Source organism: Lolium rigidum, chromosome 6 (genome assembly GCF_022539505.1).
Source record: "Lolium rigidum isolate FL_2022 chromosome 6, APGP_CSIRO_Lrig_0.1, whole genome shotgun sequence".
NCBI classification, from domain to species: Eukaryota; Viridiplantae; Streptophyta; class Magnoliopsida; order Poales; family Poaceae; genus Lolium; species Lolium rigidum.
In genome coordinates this window covers 85598662-85616022 of record NC_061513.1, presented here as the reverse complement: position 1 = coordinate 85616022, position 17361 = coordinate 85598662, and the positions used below count along the sequence as shown (strand labels likewise).

The window sequence follows — 17361 nt, the reverse complement described above, 5'->3', positions numbered from 1 at the left end:
GTACTACTGAGAATGGTGGATTGCCAAGTAGTTTTTCAATCCTGTTTAGAACCATAGTTGAATTGTAATATTTAACATTACATATCAAATATTTTTTGAGCTTCAGGGATTTAAATGTAGTAGTCTGGATTGCCTGAGTAATGAGATTTAAAAACATGTAAAGACGTGCGTTGCACGTGCCCACTTACTAGTTTTACAAAAATCTGTGACAAGTATTTAAGATCTCATAGGGAGTAGCCAATTCTTATTTTTTTTTATAAAGAGCCAAGAGCGCATCACATCACTGAACTTGAATCTGGGAAGTGATTTATGGAAGGCGCTAAGGTTGATGACGGTAATTTTCCCGACAACAGAAGTGATTTATGAAACTCGAAAGACCAATTTTTCGTGCACAACCAGTCAGCCACAGCTCAAACAAATAGCCTCTAAGATTGATCAGTCAAAATGAGCGGAGTTGGGTGTGAGTGACGCGGTGGGCTTTAGTCCAGTCCTATGTTTACCTGCGTGGACGCTAGAACGAGCGGACGACGGTCGACGCAGCAAAATAGAGGACAGAGCTAGAGATTAGAGATGGAGCCCGATCGAGAACCCAACGAACCATCACGTGCTTTCCTTGATCACCTAACCATGCTATACGTTCGCTGCTACCTAACCTTTCCTCTTGCAGCAACAGTATATATCAACAGTAGTATCGCTGTATCAGACATGCACATCGACTCGATTCACCTTACTTGTTTGAGATGGGGGCCGCCGGCAATCTCCTGGTCATTGACGCGACGGTCGTCACGCCCTCCGACGATCTCCCGGCGCGCTCCTTGCCACTGACCTTCTTCGACGTCAAATGGCTCCGCCCGCCGCCCGTCCAGCGCCTCTTCCTCTACCGCCTCGACCGCCAGCACCACCACGGCACCGCCCAGCAGCTCGTCTCCGACCTCAGGCGCTCCCTCTCCATGGTCCTCACGCTCTTCTACCCGCTCGCCGGCCACGTCCGCCTTACGCCGGGCACTGACCGCTACGAGCTCTTCTACCAGCCCGGCGACGGCGTCGCCTTCACCGCCGCCGAGTACGACGTCCACGTCGACGACCTCGCCAGCTGCTCCGACGATGAGCCCGTCCCGGTCGCTAAGCTCGCGCCGCTCTTGCCACCGCTCCCCAAGGGCCGGGCGGTGCTCGCCGTGCAGGCCACGGTGCTGCTTGGCGGGAGTGGCCTCGCTCTCGGCATCACACTGCACCACTCCGCCTGCGACGGCGCCAGCTCCACGCACTTCCTGCACACCTGGGCGGCCGCTTGCGCCGGTGTTGACATGCCTCCCCCGCCCGTCATCGACCGCACGCTCATCGCCGACCCCAAGAACCTGTACGGCATCTATACCAAAGGAATGGTGCCCAGCGACGGCGCCGAGATCGAGTTCGCTGGCACCAGCCTGGCCTCTTACCCTGCCGACCAGCTCCTCGCCACGTTCACGCTGTCTCAGGAGCTCCTGCGTGGCATCAAGGACGCGCTCGCTGCCGAGGCGGCGAGGCACGGCGCCGCAACGATGCCGTTCAAGTGCTCGTCGCTGATCGCCGCCTACAGCTTCATCTGGTCCTGCTACTGCCGAGCCAAACAGAGTCAGAACCTCGTGGACGACGGCGACCGAACTAAAACAACATACTTTCTCTTCTCCGTCGACCATCGGACGCGGCTGGACCCACCCGTCCCGAAGTGGTACCTGGGGAACTGCCTCGGCCCAGCCATCGCCGCTGCCCGCCACGACGAGTTGGCCGCCGACGCCTTGGGTGGCCTGTTCGCGGCGTTCACGGCGATCGCCGACGCGCTGGAGGAAGCGGTGGGCGAGGGGGCGCGGGACCGGTGGGACGGATGCGTGGAGCGGGTGAAGGAGGCGGTGAAGGCCGGCGTGCTGTCGGTGGCCGGGTCGCCGAGGTTCGGCGTGTACGACGTCGACTTCGGGTTCGGCCGACCAGCCAAGGTGGACATCGTGTCCGTGGCCAAGACCGGGGCCATGTCAATGGCCGAGGGGCGCGGCAGCCTTGGCGGTGTGGAGGTCGGCATCTCGTTGCCGCCGGCTGGGATGGACCGTTTCCGGCGGTGCTTTTCCGACGGCATTCGTGCCGTGGGCGGAAAATAGTTTTATGGGACCACTCTACTATTTCATTCCCATGAATCAACTTCAGAATTGACATGTTGCATGTGTGGTAGTTCAGATTAAAAATAGACAACCAAATTTTGCACGCTCTACGTGTCAATCGATGGAGTTGGTCCACAGGCTAGGTGATGTTTTGCTCATGGGAGCATATGTTTCCTTTATTTTGAAATACATCTTAGATATATTTTAAAATATTAAAAAGATTGAAACTAAAAAATCACACGTACATCTTCACGTGCTACACGTCAACCAAGTTGTTTCATGAAAATTCTACTTGTCTTGTGGTGTAAAAAAAAAAATCGGTGCTAAAAATAAGGTCTTTAACAAGACAAATTTTCTCTTTTTTACACATACCACAAAATATATCGGTTTTTTGCGAAACTTGACGAACACATATTTATTATGAAGATGTACATGTAGAAATTTTTGTCAAAAAATTTTAACACTTCAAAATATATTTTTGTAGTAGAGGCAGCATACGCACCCGGGAGTGATGGTGATAGTCCATGCTGCTTTGCAGTTTCTTCTTTTTGTTGTGTATATTTTTGTCGTCTTAACTATCTCTTGATATTATGACGTTGAAGAGTTTGGGTGTAATTGACATCATCATGATATTAATATATCCTTATATCTAAAATAGCAGCAAGTCAGTTTTACGGATGAACTATGACACTCGTAACTGTCACAATGCTACAATGTATAATTGCTAAATTATTGACAGTCTTGGCAGTTGATGTGTACTTTCTAGTGTCTGATGATGGGGTTGAACTACAGGAGGTGACCTCTGCCTAGACACATTGTTGGAGCACATGACTGGGCCATCTTCTGGAGGCAATTTGGGGCTTCTTTGGTAGGTCACATGCTCCTCAGCGGGGACCGCAGGGAACAAAAAACGGGTGTTTGGATGGCTGGAGGGGGTCTGCATTGGGGCAGGCTGAGGCGTGACGAAAATCCACAACATCGTGTGCGTGGGAGCTCAGGCGCGAGATGGATGGCAGGAAAAGGCGATATTCGGGCGGCGTTGCACAGCAACGCTGGGGGTCACCTCCCTCTTTCGGTTACCCCCTCCACTAGGCTCGAGCAAAAAATCCTATTTCCCCACTTCCAACATCAGCGGCGATGGCGGAGGCAACTCAGATCAGTACTCTCGTACCGTACCATCGTCATCCTCTATAGGAGCTCGTCTTCTTGGTCTCCTGTAGCAGGCCCGCGTCACCGTGTGCAACGAAGAAAGTGGTTGTACTCCTTCTTCTCCGACTCCGAATCATCTCCATCATCCGGCAGGGCAGGGGTAAGCAACAATATTCTTCTCTATTATGTGGCCTAGTGGTAGATCCATTTACCTAGAAATCGGTAGCATCGATTTGGTTGGTCCTAATTGTAGATCGATTTGATTAGAACGGCCACATCGAGCGCTTGCATTACGCCGAAACACTTATGGATGTCATTCGGACATGGATCATGTTGATGCACAAGAGAGCAGTCAAGCATGCTGACTTTCCTCGTCTCACCTACGGTCCAATGTTACCACGACATCAGGAGAGGATTGCGAACCTAAACTACGTCTACAATTGCAACGCAGTAGAGGGAATCCAAATGCTTCGGATGAGAAGAGCTCCTTTTTATGCACTTATCAAAACATCCAAGGAGAGAAGACTGCTTCAAGATAGCATCCACACAACTATCGAATAGCAAGTAGCCATGTTTCTTCATGTTGTAGGTCATAACCAGGGGTTCAAAGTGATCCAAAACACATTTAGACTGTCTATGGAGAATATTTCTCGCTACTTCCAGTAGGTGTTGTTTGTAGTTGGGGAGCTAAGAGACGAAATGACCAAGCCACCATCAAAGAACACACGACCCAAGATCAAGCTACGGGTGATTCGGATGAGCACAATTCATGTTCGTTCAATTCATCATACATGTCCTATGGTCACAAACATGACTGTCCACAAGATTGTATTGATGCTATCAATGGTACTCATGGTACTCATGTGACAGCAAGCGCGCCCAAAGCACAGTCTTCAACATTTTAGGGAAGGAAGCACTACACCATCCAGATCTTCGTTGTTGTGGATTTCGATCTTAGGTTCACATATGTGCTTGCTGGTTGGGAGGGTTCAGCTCATGATGCAAGCATCTGGGCTGACAGATTTTCCAGGCCTTATGGGTTGAAAATCCCTATGGTAAGTCAAGGAAGGACGAGGTCGACCATGACCGGGCCGATCTGGAGATCTAGAGCAACCTTGAAGTGCACAATTTTCATTTGGTTGGCTCTAAGGTATAGGCTCTGGACGACAGAAAGACGTGCGAGACATTGACTCCAAGAGCATGCCTCTGAATGCTTCACATCTCTCCAGGAGGAGGATAACATCGATCATATCCTCATGCAGTGTGTGTTCGCGTGAGAGGCTTGGTTTGGTTGCCTCCAAAAATTTGAGCTACAAATTCATAACCCTCAATGGGACAGCAGGTTGGAGAACTGGTGGCTCATGGCACGGGAGAGTGTCCAAGCCTCGGATAAGCTTTCACTTGACAATTTGGTGATCTTCACATCATGGATGTTGTGGAAGCGAAGAAATGCCCGGGCGGAGACAGTTTGTTGAGAGGATCAAGGAGGAGCTATGTTTGTGGGAGTTAGCTCGTGCCGGAGGGAGTGCACCGGCCTCGAGAGTCGAGAGAGTAGGCCTAGGAAGAGCAGGAGTGTGAGTGTGTAAGTGAGGGTTTGGGCCACTTGTGTTGTTTGCAACCAAGGCTGGCTTTCTTGTATGCTTCTCTTCTATAGAAGTATGGTATGCCCTTGGCATGCTCTCCAAAAAAAAAGTTTCACTATTTGGATCAGGTACATTGACATATGACTGCTAGAAATTGTCCTTAGTCGCCTCTTTCTTCAGAAAGCTGTTCGTTTATGAAGCACAGAATGGAGAATGGAGACATGCCAAGATGTTATAACGTCGATGCTGACCGTACAAAATGGTGTCTCTGACCCTGGGCTGCTTCTTGGTGTCACGGCAATGGCTTGAATAAGAACCCGCAGCTCTTTTACATTCAGTTTCACCAACTCAATTAGCAATCGGCTCCTCACGCTGTAGTAGCAGGCGAGTTGCTTCTGAATCTCTTTCAGAAATTTCACCAAATTCAGCCGCAGAATTTTGGGCCGAGAACAGTTTATAAGTCATAACAACAATATCATAATGCAGTTCTTCAATGCAACATTTCTCCTCAGGATTTACCTCCTTGAGTGCCAAGGTAACAATACTACTGGTTAAGTTTTTGTCAGTACTGAAAACAACACAAGATTGTCAATGCTGAAGAAACTTAGGTATTGTACCACATTACTTCTCTAGCACCAATATGCAGCTCGCGTCGGATTCAGTGGCCACCACATCGGAAGGAGATCCAGAGACAACCTTAACATTCACATTAATTTACACGAAAGCATCAGAAGTTAAGAGAACTACAGTAGCTGATGGCAAAGAAATACAGTAGCGCGATCCCCAGAACTTCCACCTAACTAGAAGAGGGAGGCACATTGAATGTTATAATTGAGATGCACAATAAACGAAGAACGAAAAGTAAAACACTGCAGGGGACACGAGATTTTAACGTGGAAAACCCTTGCAACACACAAGGGAAAAACCACGGGCGCCAGCCAGCAAAACTTCACTATTTCGGTGGTGTTTACAAACGCCGTGGGTGTACAATGATGCGATGATCACCCTAGCGGCGGCTTACAGGGAATATAAATAGGCGGTGGCAACGATCCGTACCGCGGGGGCTGCCGCCCCCGCACCCCCCGCAGCGTCCCCGTAGGGCACGACATATGGGCTAACTCCGACTACGCTACGCTTCGGCCCAAGCCTCCGGCGACGGGCCTCGCTCCGCTCGTCGGAAGTTAGCCTCCCTTTAGTATATGAATTTGGATCACAAAATAACAAACTCCACCTTGAGACAAATTCCTTGTAGCATGAACTTCAACAATCACCTGAATCAACAAAGAAAACACTTGTCGGCGCCAATAGCCACTTGGGCTAAACAAGTTATACCAACCAAGCTTGAGCAAAGCTCAAACTTGGACACGAGGACAGGCTTAGTCATCATATCAGCAGGATTATCATGAGTACTAATCTTGCATACCTTCACTTTACCTTTTGCAACCACATCTCTGATTGCGTGGTACTTAATATCAATGTGCTTTGTCCTATCATGGAACATCTGATCTTTAGTAAGATAAATAGCACTTTGATCGTCACTGAACAACTTAATGCAAGAATTATCTCCACAAAGCTCAAGCATATAACCCTTTCAGCCAAACAGCCTCTTTACCTGCCTCAGCAATAGCCATGTACTCAGCCTCGGTAGTAGATTGTGCAACAAGCATCCTGCAAAGTAGCCTTCCAGCTAACAAGCACATCCACCAACAAGTAAACACATAACCTGTGAGGGACCTTCTCCGATCCAAATCGCCAGCATAATCTGAATCCACATATCCGGCGAGCCCCTCACCAATCCTCGCCAAACCTCAAGCAAGCTTTTGATGTGCCGCGAAGGTACCTGAAAATCCACCGAACAGCTTTCCAATGTTCTTTACCAGGATTAGCCATGTATCGACCGACCAAACTCATAGCATATGATAGATCGGGACGTGAACAAACCATGGCATACATCAAGGAACCAACAAGCACTAGAATAGGGAACTCGAGACATGTACTCAATATCATCTTTAGAGCTAGGACATTGCAAAGCTGACAACTTGAAATGAGAAGCAATAGGAGTAGTAACTCGACTTTGCATCATGCATATTAAAACGATGAAGAACTTTCTCAATGTACTTTTCCCGACTAAGAAACAACAAACTAGACTTTCTGTCCCTTTTGATTTCCATGCCTAGTATTTTCTTAGCAGGACCAAGATCCTTCATCTCAAACTCACTACTTAATTGATTCTTTAAAGTAGTGATCTCTTTCATGCTCTTGGCAGCAATCAACATATCATCAACATATAGCAACAAATAAATAGGTGATCCATTAACAAACTTGATATAAACACAACTATCACACCGAGATCTCTTAAAATCATGTGCAAGCATAAATGAATCAAACATTTTGTACCACTCTCTTGGGGATTGTTTCAGACCATAAAGGGACCTCTTTAATTTGCAAACTAGATCCTCCTTACCAGGCACAACAAAACCTTCAGGTTGGTCCATATATATATCCTCCTCCAACTCACCATGCGAGAAGCGGTCTTTACATCTAGCTGCTCAAGCTCAAGATCATGCATAGCAACAATACCAAAGAAAGCACGAATAGAACTATGCTTCACAACCGGGGAGAATACATCATTATAATCAACACCTGGAATTTGATCGAAACCTTTTGCTACTAACCTTGCCTTAAACCGTGGAGGCTCATTAGGAGACAAACCTTCCTTTCTTTTGAATATCCACTTGCAGCGGACAGCCTTCTTTTGTTTAGGCAAGTGCACAACATCCCATGTGCCATTCTTCTCAAGCGATTGCATCTCTTCTTGCATCGCACCTACCCACTTATCTTTATCAACCGAAGCAATGGCTTCAGTATATGTAGCTGGTTCAATATCATGCTCCACCTGTTCAGCACAACTCAAAGCATAAACAACAATATCACATTCTTGAATTAATCGGGTAGGAGGTGTAATATTTCTCTTAGGGCGGTCAGCAGCAATAGACCGTCCTTGTCGCTGAACAAAAGGTGGTGAAGGTGGAACATCATTATCATCATTGTTGGTTTCAGGAAACACATTTTCATTCTCCTTTGCGTGCTCCACCCGCACGCCAATTCTGTGCTGCTCATCATCGAAACATCGGGAGAATCAATAGCATCGAAATATCGGTAGACGGACTATCATTAAACATAACCGCCTCATTAAAAACGACATTCCTGCTCAACACAATTTTCTTAGTTTCGGGATTCCATAATCTATATGCCTTAACTCCCGAACCATAACCAAGGAAGATGCACTTAACAGCCCTTGGCTCCAACTTTCCATTATCAACATGAGCGTAAGCGATGCAACCGAAAACTCTCAAATCTGAATAATCAGCAGGCGAACCAGACCATACCTCAATTGGAGTTTTCTTATCAAGTGGAACAGAAGGTGACCTATTGATGAGATAACATGCGGTGGAGGCTGCTTCAGCCCAAAAACCTCTATGCATCTTTGCATTAGACAACATGCAGCGAGCCCTCGAAATAATGGTCCTGTTCATGCGTTCAGCCACGCCATTCTGTTGAGGGGTGTACGGAATGGTATGATGTCTTACCATCCCATCATTGCTGCAAAACTCATCAAATTCATTTGAACAAAATTCCATACCATTGTCGGTACGGAGTATCTTAACCTTCTTTTCGAGTTTGGGTTTCTACCATAACTTTCCACTTCTTAAAAGCATTAAAAACATCAGATTTATGTTTCAGGAAATATGGCCACACTTTTCTTGAGTAATCATCAATAATTGTAAGCATGTAATTAGCACCACCATTAGAAGTTCTACGGGACGGACCCCAAACATCAGCGTGTACATAATCTAAAATGCCTTTGGTGGTATGAACGGAAGCATTAAATTTTACTCTTTTATGCTTACCAAAGATGCAGGTGCTCACGGAACTCAAGATTACCTAAATCGCAGCCATCAATTAGCTCTCTCTTTGCCAATTCTGCCATGCCAAGCTCACTCATATGTCCAAGACGCTTATGCCAAAGGTTAGTCTTACTAGATTCATCAGAACTAACAGCAGCAGCAGCAATACCAGGCAAAGTGCTACCTCTAAGGACATATAATTTCGCAGAATTCATATCACCAATCATAATAATGAGAGAACCTGATGATACCTTCAAAAGTTTGTTCCCACCTTTGTACTTGTACCCGTCACAATCAAGGGTACTCAAAGAGATCAAATTCCTCGCCATGGAGGGTATGTGTTTCACTCCTGTCAACGTGCGTGTCATCCCATCATGGGTCTTGATCCGAACAGAACCAATGCCAACAATGATGCACTTGGTTGTCATTCCCCACACGCACAAAATCTCCACTCTGCACAGACTCATAAGAACTGAACCAATCTTTGTTACAGCAAATATGAAACGAACATGCAGTATCAAGAATCCATTCATCATCACGTGAAACACATGCAGCCAAAACAGCTAAGCAATCTCCATCGGAACTATCACTACCGAGCAACAACGACAGCCTCACCCTTACCGGTGACAACGGCAGCCTTACCATTACCATCATTATTTTTCGGTTGGTAAGTTCCGTTCCTTTTCTCCTTGTTCCGCAGCTTCCAACAATCATCAATATTGTGGCTAGATTTCTTACAATACCTGCAGAACTTGTCACGTCCTTTGGACTTTGAGCGACCTCTATCGCCCTTGCTCTTATCTCTGTTGTTGTGGTAGTAGTTATCTCGCTGCTCGGTCCCGCCACGGACCTCTAACGCCTCCGCCTTGGAGGACGAACTTTCAGCTCTGCACCATAGATTTCATTTTCTCCTTTTGTTGGAGAGCATCATAAACTTCCGCGAGAGTTAGTTTGTCGCGGCTCAATAATATGGTGTCACGAAAATTACTGAAAGAATTAGGCAGCGAGCATAAAAGAAGAAGACCTAAATCCTCATCCTCATACTTAACTTCTATAGACTCGCAAATCGAAACAATCTCTTTCCGGGAAGATAGGTGATTCATTACCGAACCTCCCTCTTGCAACTTATGCGAGAACAGCTTCATCTTCACGTGCAATCTGCCCGTGAGATCCTTGGACAAACAGATCTCCTCTAGTTTGACCCATAACTCGGCGGTGGTTTTCTCCTGCAGCACTTCCTGCAGAATATTATTGGACAGATGGAGTTGAATCAACGATAAAGCCTTACGGTCTTTCCGCTTCTCCGCATCGGTCCAGGTATCCTTCGCTTTCTCGCCTAAAGCATCCATCGCTTCATCCAGATCTGAAGATTGGGCGAGAATCGCCCTCATCTTTACTTGCCACAAAGCAAATCTCGTGGTGTAGTCCAGCTGCGGTAGATCGAACTTCAGTGACGACATCTCGTAAACCCTAGATCCAAAGAACACGGGCTCTGATACCACTTGTTATAATTGAGATGCACAATAAACGAAGAACGAAAAGTAAAACACTCGCAGGGGACACGAGATTTTAACGTGGAAAACCCTTGCAACACACAAGGGAAAAACCACGGGCGCCAGCCAACAAAACTTCACTATTTCGGTGGTGTTTACAAACGCCGTGGGTGTACAATGATGCGATGATCACCCTAGCGGCGGCTTACAGGGAATATAAATAGGCGGTGGCAACGATCCGTACTACGCGGGGGCTGCCGCCCCGCACCCCCCGCGGGCGTCCCCTGTAGGGCACGACATATGGGCTAACTTCTGACTACGCTACGCTTCGGCCCAAGCCTCCGGCGACGGGCCTCGCTCCGCTCGTCAGAAGTTAGCCTCCCTTTAGTATATGAATTTGGATCACAAAATAACATTGAACATGTCATTGTCAAGCCATTGTTCAAATGTTGAATAAACTGAAGGGGAATTCATGGAACAGGGCTAGGGATTTGGGATATGCAAACAAAATTCGTAGGCAACAAGAAACTCTTTGGATTTCAGATGTGCGGACAATTTTTTGTATAAACAGCAACACATACTCTGACATTTGAACAAATACACTATCTGGAGTACCATTCCAAGGCACATTCATGATAGGAAAATAACTCATAGGTGTACAAAAAGAATGTCAATGCTTTAAAGCCCGCCTTGTGTTAGGACAGCATCATGGGGGCTGTTACTCTTGTAGCTTGTCGATGGTCTGCAGCAGGAACGGCTGGAACCTGGTGAGGTTGACCTTGACATCCTGCTTCATGATAGTCTCGGCGAGCACCTGCCAGCCCTGAGTGTGGAGTGCCTTGGGGTCCTTGAAGACGACGTGATCCTTGGGGTACTTGTCCTTGAGGCTGGTCTCCTCCTCGTCGACGAAGTACTCGAGGTACCGGAGCTGCATGTCCCGCGCCGGCTGGCCGTAGAAGTTGGTGGCCTGCCAGTTCATGTTCCCCCAAGGCACGATCTGCAGCACGACGGCGTTGGTTGGCAGGAAGATCTGGTTGGTGAGACCGGCACCATGGACTGCCAAGAGCACGTCCGCAGAGTTCACCAGCGCGGCGAACGCCGGCACGTCAGCGCCGGCCTCGGCCACCGTCACGTTGAACCCGAGGGCCGTCGCGGCCGCAGCCACCTCGTCCAGGTTGAGCAGCTTGCGCGTGCCGCTGCGGGAGATGATGAGCATCTGGGGCCGCATCCCGGGCTCCTCCCCGAGCACGGCGGGCTGCTCGCGGCGCAGCCCGTACGCGGCGCGCACGAAGCGGTTGTAGTCAAGCATTGTGACATTGCGCGGGTTGCGGGTCGGGTGTGGAGAGAGGATGAGGTCGCGGTCGCGGTACATGCCGAGGAAGCCCTGCGTGAAGCAGTGCACGCCGGCGTCCTCGTCGAAGTTGATGACGGGGTAGTTGGAGAGCTTGCTGAGGAGCGGCGTGTACTTCTGCACCCACCACGGCTTGTAGTTGGTGATGAGCAGCTGCACCTCGCCCTTGAGGTGGCCCGCCGTGAGGAAGAGCGGGATCATCACGTCCGTGTTGTCGTGGAAGAAGTTGTCCGTGTATCCGGCGACGGAGAACACCACGGCGGGCACGCGGTGCCGCTTCGTGCACTGCGGCGCGGCCTCCGCGGAAGGGAGGGACTTGACGGTGACCTCCACGACGGCCGGGAGCAGGAAGTCGTCGTTGCGGGCGTACGGGCGGACCTTCTTCTCGCCCTTCTCGTCGAAGCCGGCGGCGGCGCCGGCGGGGTTCACGAGGTACATGGTCTTCTGCTTGGGGCTGACGCGGATGTCGCCGGACAGCTCGCACACCGCCGGCCGCGCGTACGGGAAGCCCTCGTCGACGCCGTTCTCGTCGCACGCCATCTTGGCATCCCCAATGCTCTTGCCCTGATCCTTCTCAGCTGCGAGATTGCAAAACAAAGATCCCAATCACTCTACGCGGCAGATCTCGCAGTACATTTCAACTAAGTCTACCCAAATCAAAGAAAATGTGGGGACGCGCGCGACAAATTTTGCCGAGAATGCAGAGTGCAGAGCTTTTAATTCACTCCGAGGAGATAAAAGTAGTTGCCGAGGTGCTCAGTTTTGGTTTGGGGGTGCCCGCTTGCCTTTGATAGTTGGATGGTAGATTCGCAAGAAAAGGAGCGCGGAAAGAGGCAAAGATTCCTTACATGGATTAGGCTCGGAGAGCAGCGCCGCCTCCTTCTCCTTTTTCGAGACTAGCGCCTCCGGCAAGCCGGGCTCCTCGGTGACCGCGACCGCCGGGCCCTCCTCCGGGAAATCGACGGGATCCGCGGGGTCGTCGTTCTTGCGGCCAGCAAATGTTGTATCTTCCAGCGGAGGAACGGCCTCCTTCCGCGGAGCGGATGACGAGCCCGGCGGCGCGTTCTGCAGCAGGCCTGAGGTGTTGGCCGTGCTGGCTGAAGCAGCAGCAGCAAGCTCAAATTAGACCAGATCGAAAGAAAAGGTTGAGGACTGGATCGGATTGGAATGAGTACGCACCGAATACAGGGGAGTAGATGGCGAAGAGCTTGGCGAGGGAGACGTAGGTGAGGAGCGCGAGGCATCCGCCGGCGAGGAGGCCGAGGCCGAGCTTCTTGGGCTCGATCTTGCCGGTGAAGCTCCTCATGAGCCGCGGCGGCAGCCTCCGCTCGCCGGCCCCGCCCGGGAGCTTCGACGGCCGCGAGTACGCCGTCGACGACATCTCGGAGAGAGCAAATGCGGGGGTCAAAGCAGAACAGAGAGATAGTGTGTGTGTTGTGGGGTTGCGCTGGACTCCGTGTCTCCGTGTGGTAGAGAAGCAGCTGAGGAAAGTGGGGTGAAGTGACGAGAAAGGAGAAGAAGAGCGACACAGCTGCCGCGTTGCTCCAAGTTTGTTTTAGGCCAGCCTACCAAACTCCATCTGCGAGTGTGACGTGGCAACCATAGCCTTTCCGTTTAGTTGCACCTAATTCACACACCAGGGTGGACTTAGATTTTCCACCGACCTCGAGGGTGAGAGCTGTCCCGATCCCTTTGACAACGAGACATGAACAATACGTGTACCAACTTTTTCTCACTCCTTCTCGGCAACAAACAACCATGTGACTGTTTCCTTTTTTTTCTTCAACAAGAAATAATTCAATCTATTGTAATATACTAAAAAAGAGTCGTTTGTCACGGATGGCATGTTACTGTTAACAGTGTTTTGGCTTGAATATAACGTTTTTTCCATTTAAATATTTGCCATAAACGTTAGGTGAATGACAGGAGAACTTGATGGGTTTTGCAAACGAGCAGACACCACGTATGTTCCAAGCAAGCTGAAACGGCGTTCCTCTCTTGCTTTCCAGGACCAAACAGCAGTGAGCTCCAAGCAAAGATAATTCAGGACCAACCAGTAGTTGGATGAATAGGGCCGTCAACTTCAGCCAAAGCTAAGCTTTCATTAATTTAATTTTACTAAAACGAGGATTCCGCGCGGCGCTTGTCGGTCGATGTGCGATAATTGGATGCAGGTATAAAACAACTTGTGAGAAATGTGCTAGCAGGAGCTGATTAGTTTAACTTGTTTTAATCCCCATGGCATGAGGCCATGATGATTCCATTGTATGAATGTGTCCAGGATTCAGAGAATGCGAAATGTAGCTAGCAGTGTGTGAATTCTAGTTTAAGTGCATGCTATGTGATCATTTTTTGCAGCATTTGTCGTATGTTTGGGTTCAGTTTGCACTTGTTTCTTCAGTGAAAAGAAGAAAACTGTTTGTGATAAGGTTACGTTTGCACTGTTTATCAGTGAAAGATTCAAAAGAAAATCGCAGCATTTGTGAATGTTCATGGTTCAGTTTGCATAGGTCACTGGGAAAGAAAGAAACAGCAGGTATGTACATTTAGCTTCAGTAAATGACATTATACTAGTAGTAAATTCAGAAAATCGCATGAACTGAAATTGTACTCCCACAGTAAAAGAACATACCTGTTGCCTCCAAATGCCTTTTTTTTTTTCCTCCACTGAATAAATTCAGAGATGATGTGCAAGCTGCAGACCAGGAAATAGAAATGCTGCAAAGTTTTTACTTCTTTTCACTGCACAACGCATATCGAAGCTAAATTTGCAAACATGCTGCTGGAAATAGATTCACTAAACAAGGCAAACTAGAAACAGAAGAGCTGCAAATTTACTTCTTTCCCACTGTACAATGCCAAACGGGAGACAGCGTGACATAGATGCTGCACGAAGTTAACTTCGTCTTCAACTGAATATTGCAAACTAAAGCAAAAATGTTTTGGCAGCTTACATTCCCTATATATCACATTTTCTGAATCTCTGAACAAAGACATTCGGCTCACATTATACTCCCAGTTTCACTGAAAATTCTCTGGATCACTGAACGAACTCATTCATCTCACATTCTAAATTTTCCACTGAATACATTCTACACATACAGTCACACACATCTCACTATTTACTCCTAGCCACAGATATGTTTTTCTTTCAAAATATATTGCATTCGCTGAGCCGATAGCAACAAGAGAAGCTCCAAAACTATAATACAAAATCAACATTAAAGAATTATCATATAAAATAATTTTCACATTATATGCATTTGGCATTCTAGAAGTTGATATTTTTTCTACGTACTTGGTCAAACTTTACAAAGTTGTACTTTGACAAATCCAAATCACAAGGTAATTAAAACGGAGGGAGTATATCCTTTTGGTGATTTTGGTAACATCTAGAGTAAAGTGTCACTTAGCGTGATAGATTTCTATCAGTTCTTATCAGCTGTCCAACTGATGCATGAACTGGGCTACGACAAGACTAGGGCATCATGCCAAAGTGTAAGCCTTATGTCTGTGGTACAGAATGAAATCAAACGATCCAGACGCTTTCCCATAAAATAATTAAGGATGCTGATATGCACGCAAAATAAATATTGTAATAGGCCAAAGGTACAAAAATTAGTTCCATGATCCAAGCAACATCTTTTGCATAGAAGGCCCATCAACAATAGGACACAGGTTCCCACATAAATACAAGAGATTTTGAAAGAATTTCAACATGCACACCAGGAATGCCTATGAATGTAGCACTGCAAAGATTTCACCTACCCAGTCATTCACCAAAAGAACAGAGATCAACAAAGTTGAGGGTTGCGGATTTTATTTGAGACACTGTAGCTGCACACTGTTAGCGGCAAAACCGCCTCAATATATAGTACAGAGTTAAATGAATTTTTCTGAATCCTGACCTGACACCCTACTGTTAGTCCGCATTCTCTCTGAAATGCCAAAATGCAACAAAGGAGTTCACCATGATCAGCCACGTATTTGAACAAATCCTTATCTGTTATCTCCAGGCCTATGGGAACAATGAAGAATGAAAGATATCAGTACAGGATCACAAGGATATCCAGTGATGAATTTGGCTCATAACACTTGATCACATATTCATATCTGTGTGATCTCCTGTCTCAACAAAATCGTTGTTCAGATATCTCAGCTCATAACCCTTATTAAACAGTATCCAGGTTAACAATGCTTTACCTCAATATAATATTGCAAGAGGTCGGAGCAGAAATTTGTTTTCATTCCGCTGATTCCCACAAGGCCTCAAACTGGATTACATCATGCAACGTGTGGACTTATCCGCTGAATAAATCTGTGGTGAGTCTAATCAAAAGATGATCATTCTACAACTGGATCAAAAACTTTGTAGATGCCGAATCTTGCAAAAGATCAAGTGGTTGCAGGAACAGTCAAGGCCCGCAGTTCACCTGCCTTGATGGGGCTCAACCCTCTGTTCTTCCGCACAATATGTTCCTCCATCAATCTTCTAACCTTTACAACATCATCCCACCGCCCACCCATAGCATACAGGTCAGACATAAGCATGTATAATCCAAGATTTTCATCAGATATCTCCATTTCGAGAACTTTCTCTATTCCCTCCACCGCAATGTCAAAATTCTTAAACCTCTTGCACGCCACTAGCAATGAGGTCCAGATGATGAGATTTGGCTCCAGTCTCATGGTCTTGATGACATCATAAGCACCGTCCAGCTGCCCTGCCTTTGCAAAGATATCAACCATGCAGCCATAGTGATGTATACTTGGCTCAATGTCATACTTCTCAACCATAAGTTTGAAGAACTCCCTCCCTTGCTCCATCAGACCAGCATGCCCACACGCCCTGAGCACGGCTGTGAATGTCATCGCATTCGGGCGCACTCCTCGTCGACGCATCTCCTCAAACAGCCGGATAGCTTCTTCACTTTGCAGATGCATAGTCATCCCGCAAATCATCGCAGTCCAGTGCATTACGCACCTGGAAGGCACGCGTGCAAACACACGTGAAGCATAATCGATGCGGTTTGCCTTCGCATAGCAGTCAATGAGCGACGTGCCGAGGTACATGCTGGCTGGGATGCGGCGCCGCACAATGTACCCATGGATGGACCTGCAGAACAGCGGCAGCAAGCCAGCCGACGCACAGCCCGTGAGGATAGTGACGAGCATCGCGGAGTCTGCGGCAATCTCGGGGGTGAGCGTCATGGCGCGGAAGAAGGCGAGGCCGTCGGCTACGCGGCCGTGGGAGAAATAGCAGGCCAGCATAGTGGACCAGGAGACGACGTCCTTGTCGGGAATGCCGTCGAAGAATAGACGCGCGGAGGCGAGGTCGGAGGACCGGCAGAGGGAAGAGAGCATGACGTTGACGACGAACGTGTTGCATGTGGCGGGGGGTATTTCATCGAACAGGTGGCGGGCGACGGCGGGGGAGAGGAGCGAGTAGGAGCGGAGGAGGGAGGATGCGACGTGGGGGTTCGCGAGGAGGTTGGACCTGAGGAGGTGCCCGTGGAAGTGGGAGAGGAGAGGGAGGGAGGCGGCGGCGGAGAGGGGCTTGAGGGCGAAGACGGCGACGCGCCCGGCGCAATGAGGAGGATCTGAGGGGCGGAGGCGGATGCGGAGGAGGGAGTACAGGCGGATGGCCGAGGAGGGGCAGGTGGCGCCGCGGAGGGCCGTGAGGAGCTCGCCGGTGCCGTGGAGGGCGGTGAGGAGTTCGCCGGCGGCGAGGTGTTGAGGAAGGGACAT

At 48.4% G+C, this 17361-nt stretch overlaps 3 protein-coding genes across 3 annotated transcripts; 1 reads left to right on the top strand and 2 right to left on the bottom strand.

The window, feature by feature from the left end:
* The first annotated feature begins 630 nt into the window (after positions 1 to 630).
* On the top strand, positions 631 to 2232 carry LOC124668525 (phenolic glucoside malonyltransferase 1-like). The gene has a single exon (XM_047205651.1). It carries the CDS (start codon positions 741 to 743, stop codon positions 2127 to 2129), a length of 1389 nt encoding a protein of 462 aa, XP_047061607.1. The 5' UTR covers positions 631 to 740; the 3' UTR covers positions 2130 to 2232.
* Positions 2233 to 10776: 8544 nt separating this feature from the next.
* LOC124665918 (beta-1,2-xylosyltransferease XAX1-like) lies at positions 10777 to 13346 on the bottom strand. Its single transcript, XM_047203269.1, has 3 exons — positions 12793 to 13346; positions 12462 to 12710; positions 10777 to 12191 (listed from the first exon to the last, which is right to left on the bottom strand). Exons 1-3 carry the CDS (start codon positions 12992 to 12994, stop codon positions 10981 to 10983), a joined length of 1662 nt encoding a protein of 553 aa, XP_047059225.1. The 5' UTR covers positions 12995 to 13346; the 3' UTR covers positions 10777 to 10980.
* Positions 13347 to 15405: 2059 nt separating this feature from the next.
* On the bottom strand, positions 15406 to 17361 carry LOC124662883 (pentatricopeptide repeat-containing protein At1g33350-like). Its single transcript, XM_047200666.1, has 2 exons — positions 15817 to 17361; positions 15406 to 15631 (listed from the first exon to the last, which is right to left on the bottom strand). Exon 1 carries the CDS (start codon positions 17359 to 17361, stop codon positions 16009 to 16011), a length of 1353 nt encoding a protein of 450 aa, XP_047056622.1. The 3' UTR covers positions 15406 to 15631; positions 15817 to 16008.

Coding starts and splice junctions, on each gene's coding strand:
- LOC124668525 (XM_047205651.1), top strand. CDS start 741: ATGGGGGCCGCCGGCAATCTCCTGGTCATTGACGCGACGGTCGTCACG.
- LOC124665918 (XM_047203269.1), bottom strand. CDS start 12,994: ATGTCGTCGACGGCGTACTCGCGGCCGTCGAAGCTCCCGGGCGGGGCC. Junction 12,711..12,792: donor CATCTACTCCCCTGTATTCG/GTGCGTACTCAT, acceptor CTGCTGCTTCAG/CCAGCACGGCCAACACCTCA. Junction 12,192..12,461: donor GCTCTCCGAGCCTAATCCAT/GTAAGGAATCTT, acceptor GCAATCTCGCAG/CTGAGAAGGATCAGGGCAAG.
- LOC124662883 (XM_047200666.1), bottom strand. CDS start 17,361: ATGTCCCTTCCTCAACACCTCGCCGCCGGCGAACTCCTCACCGCCCTC.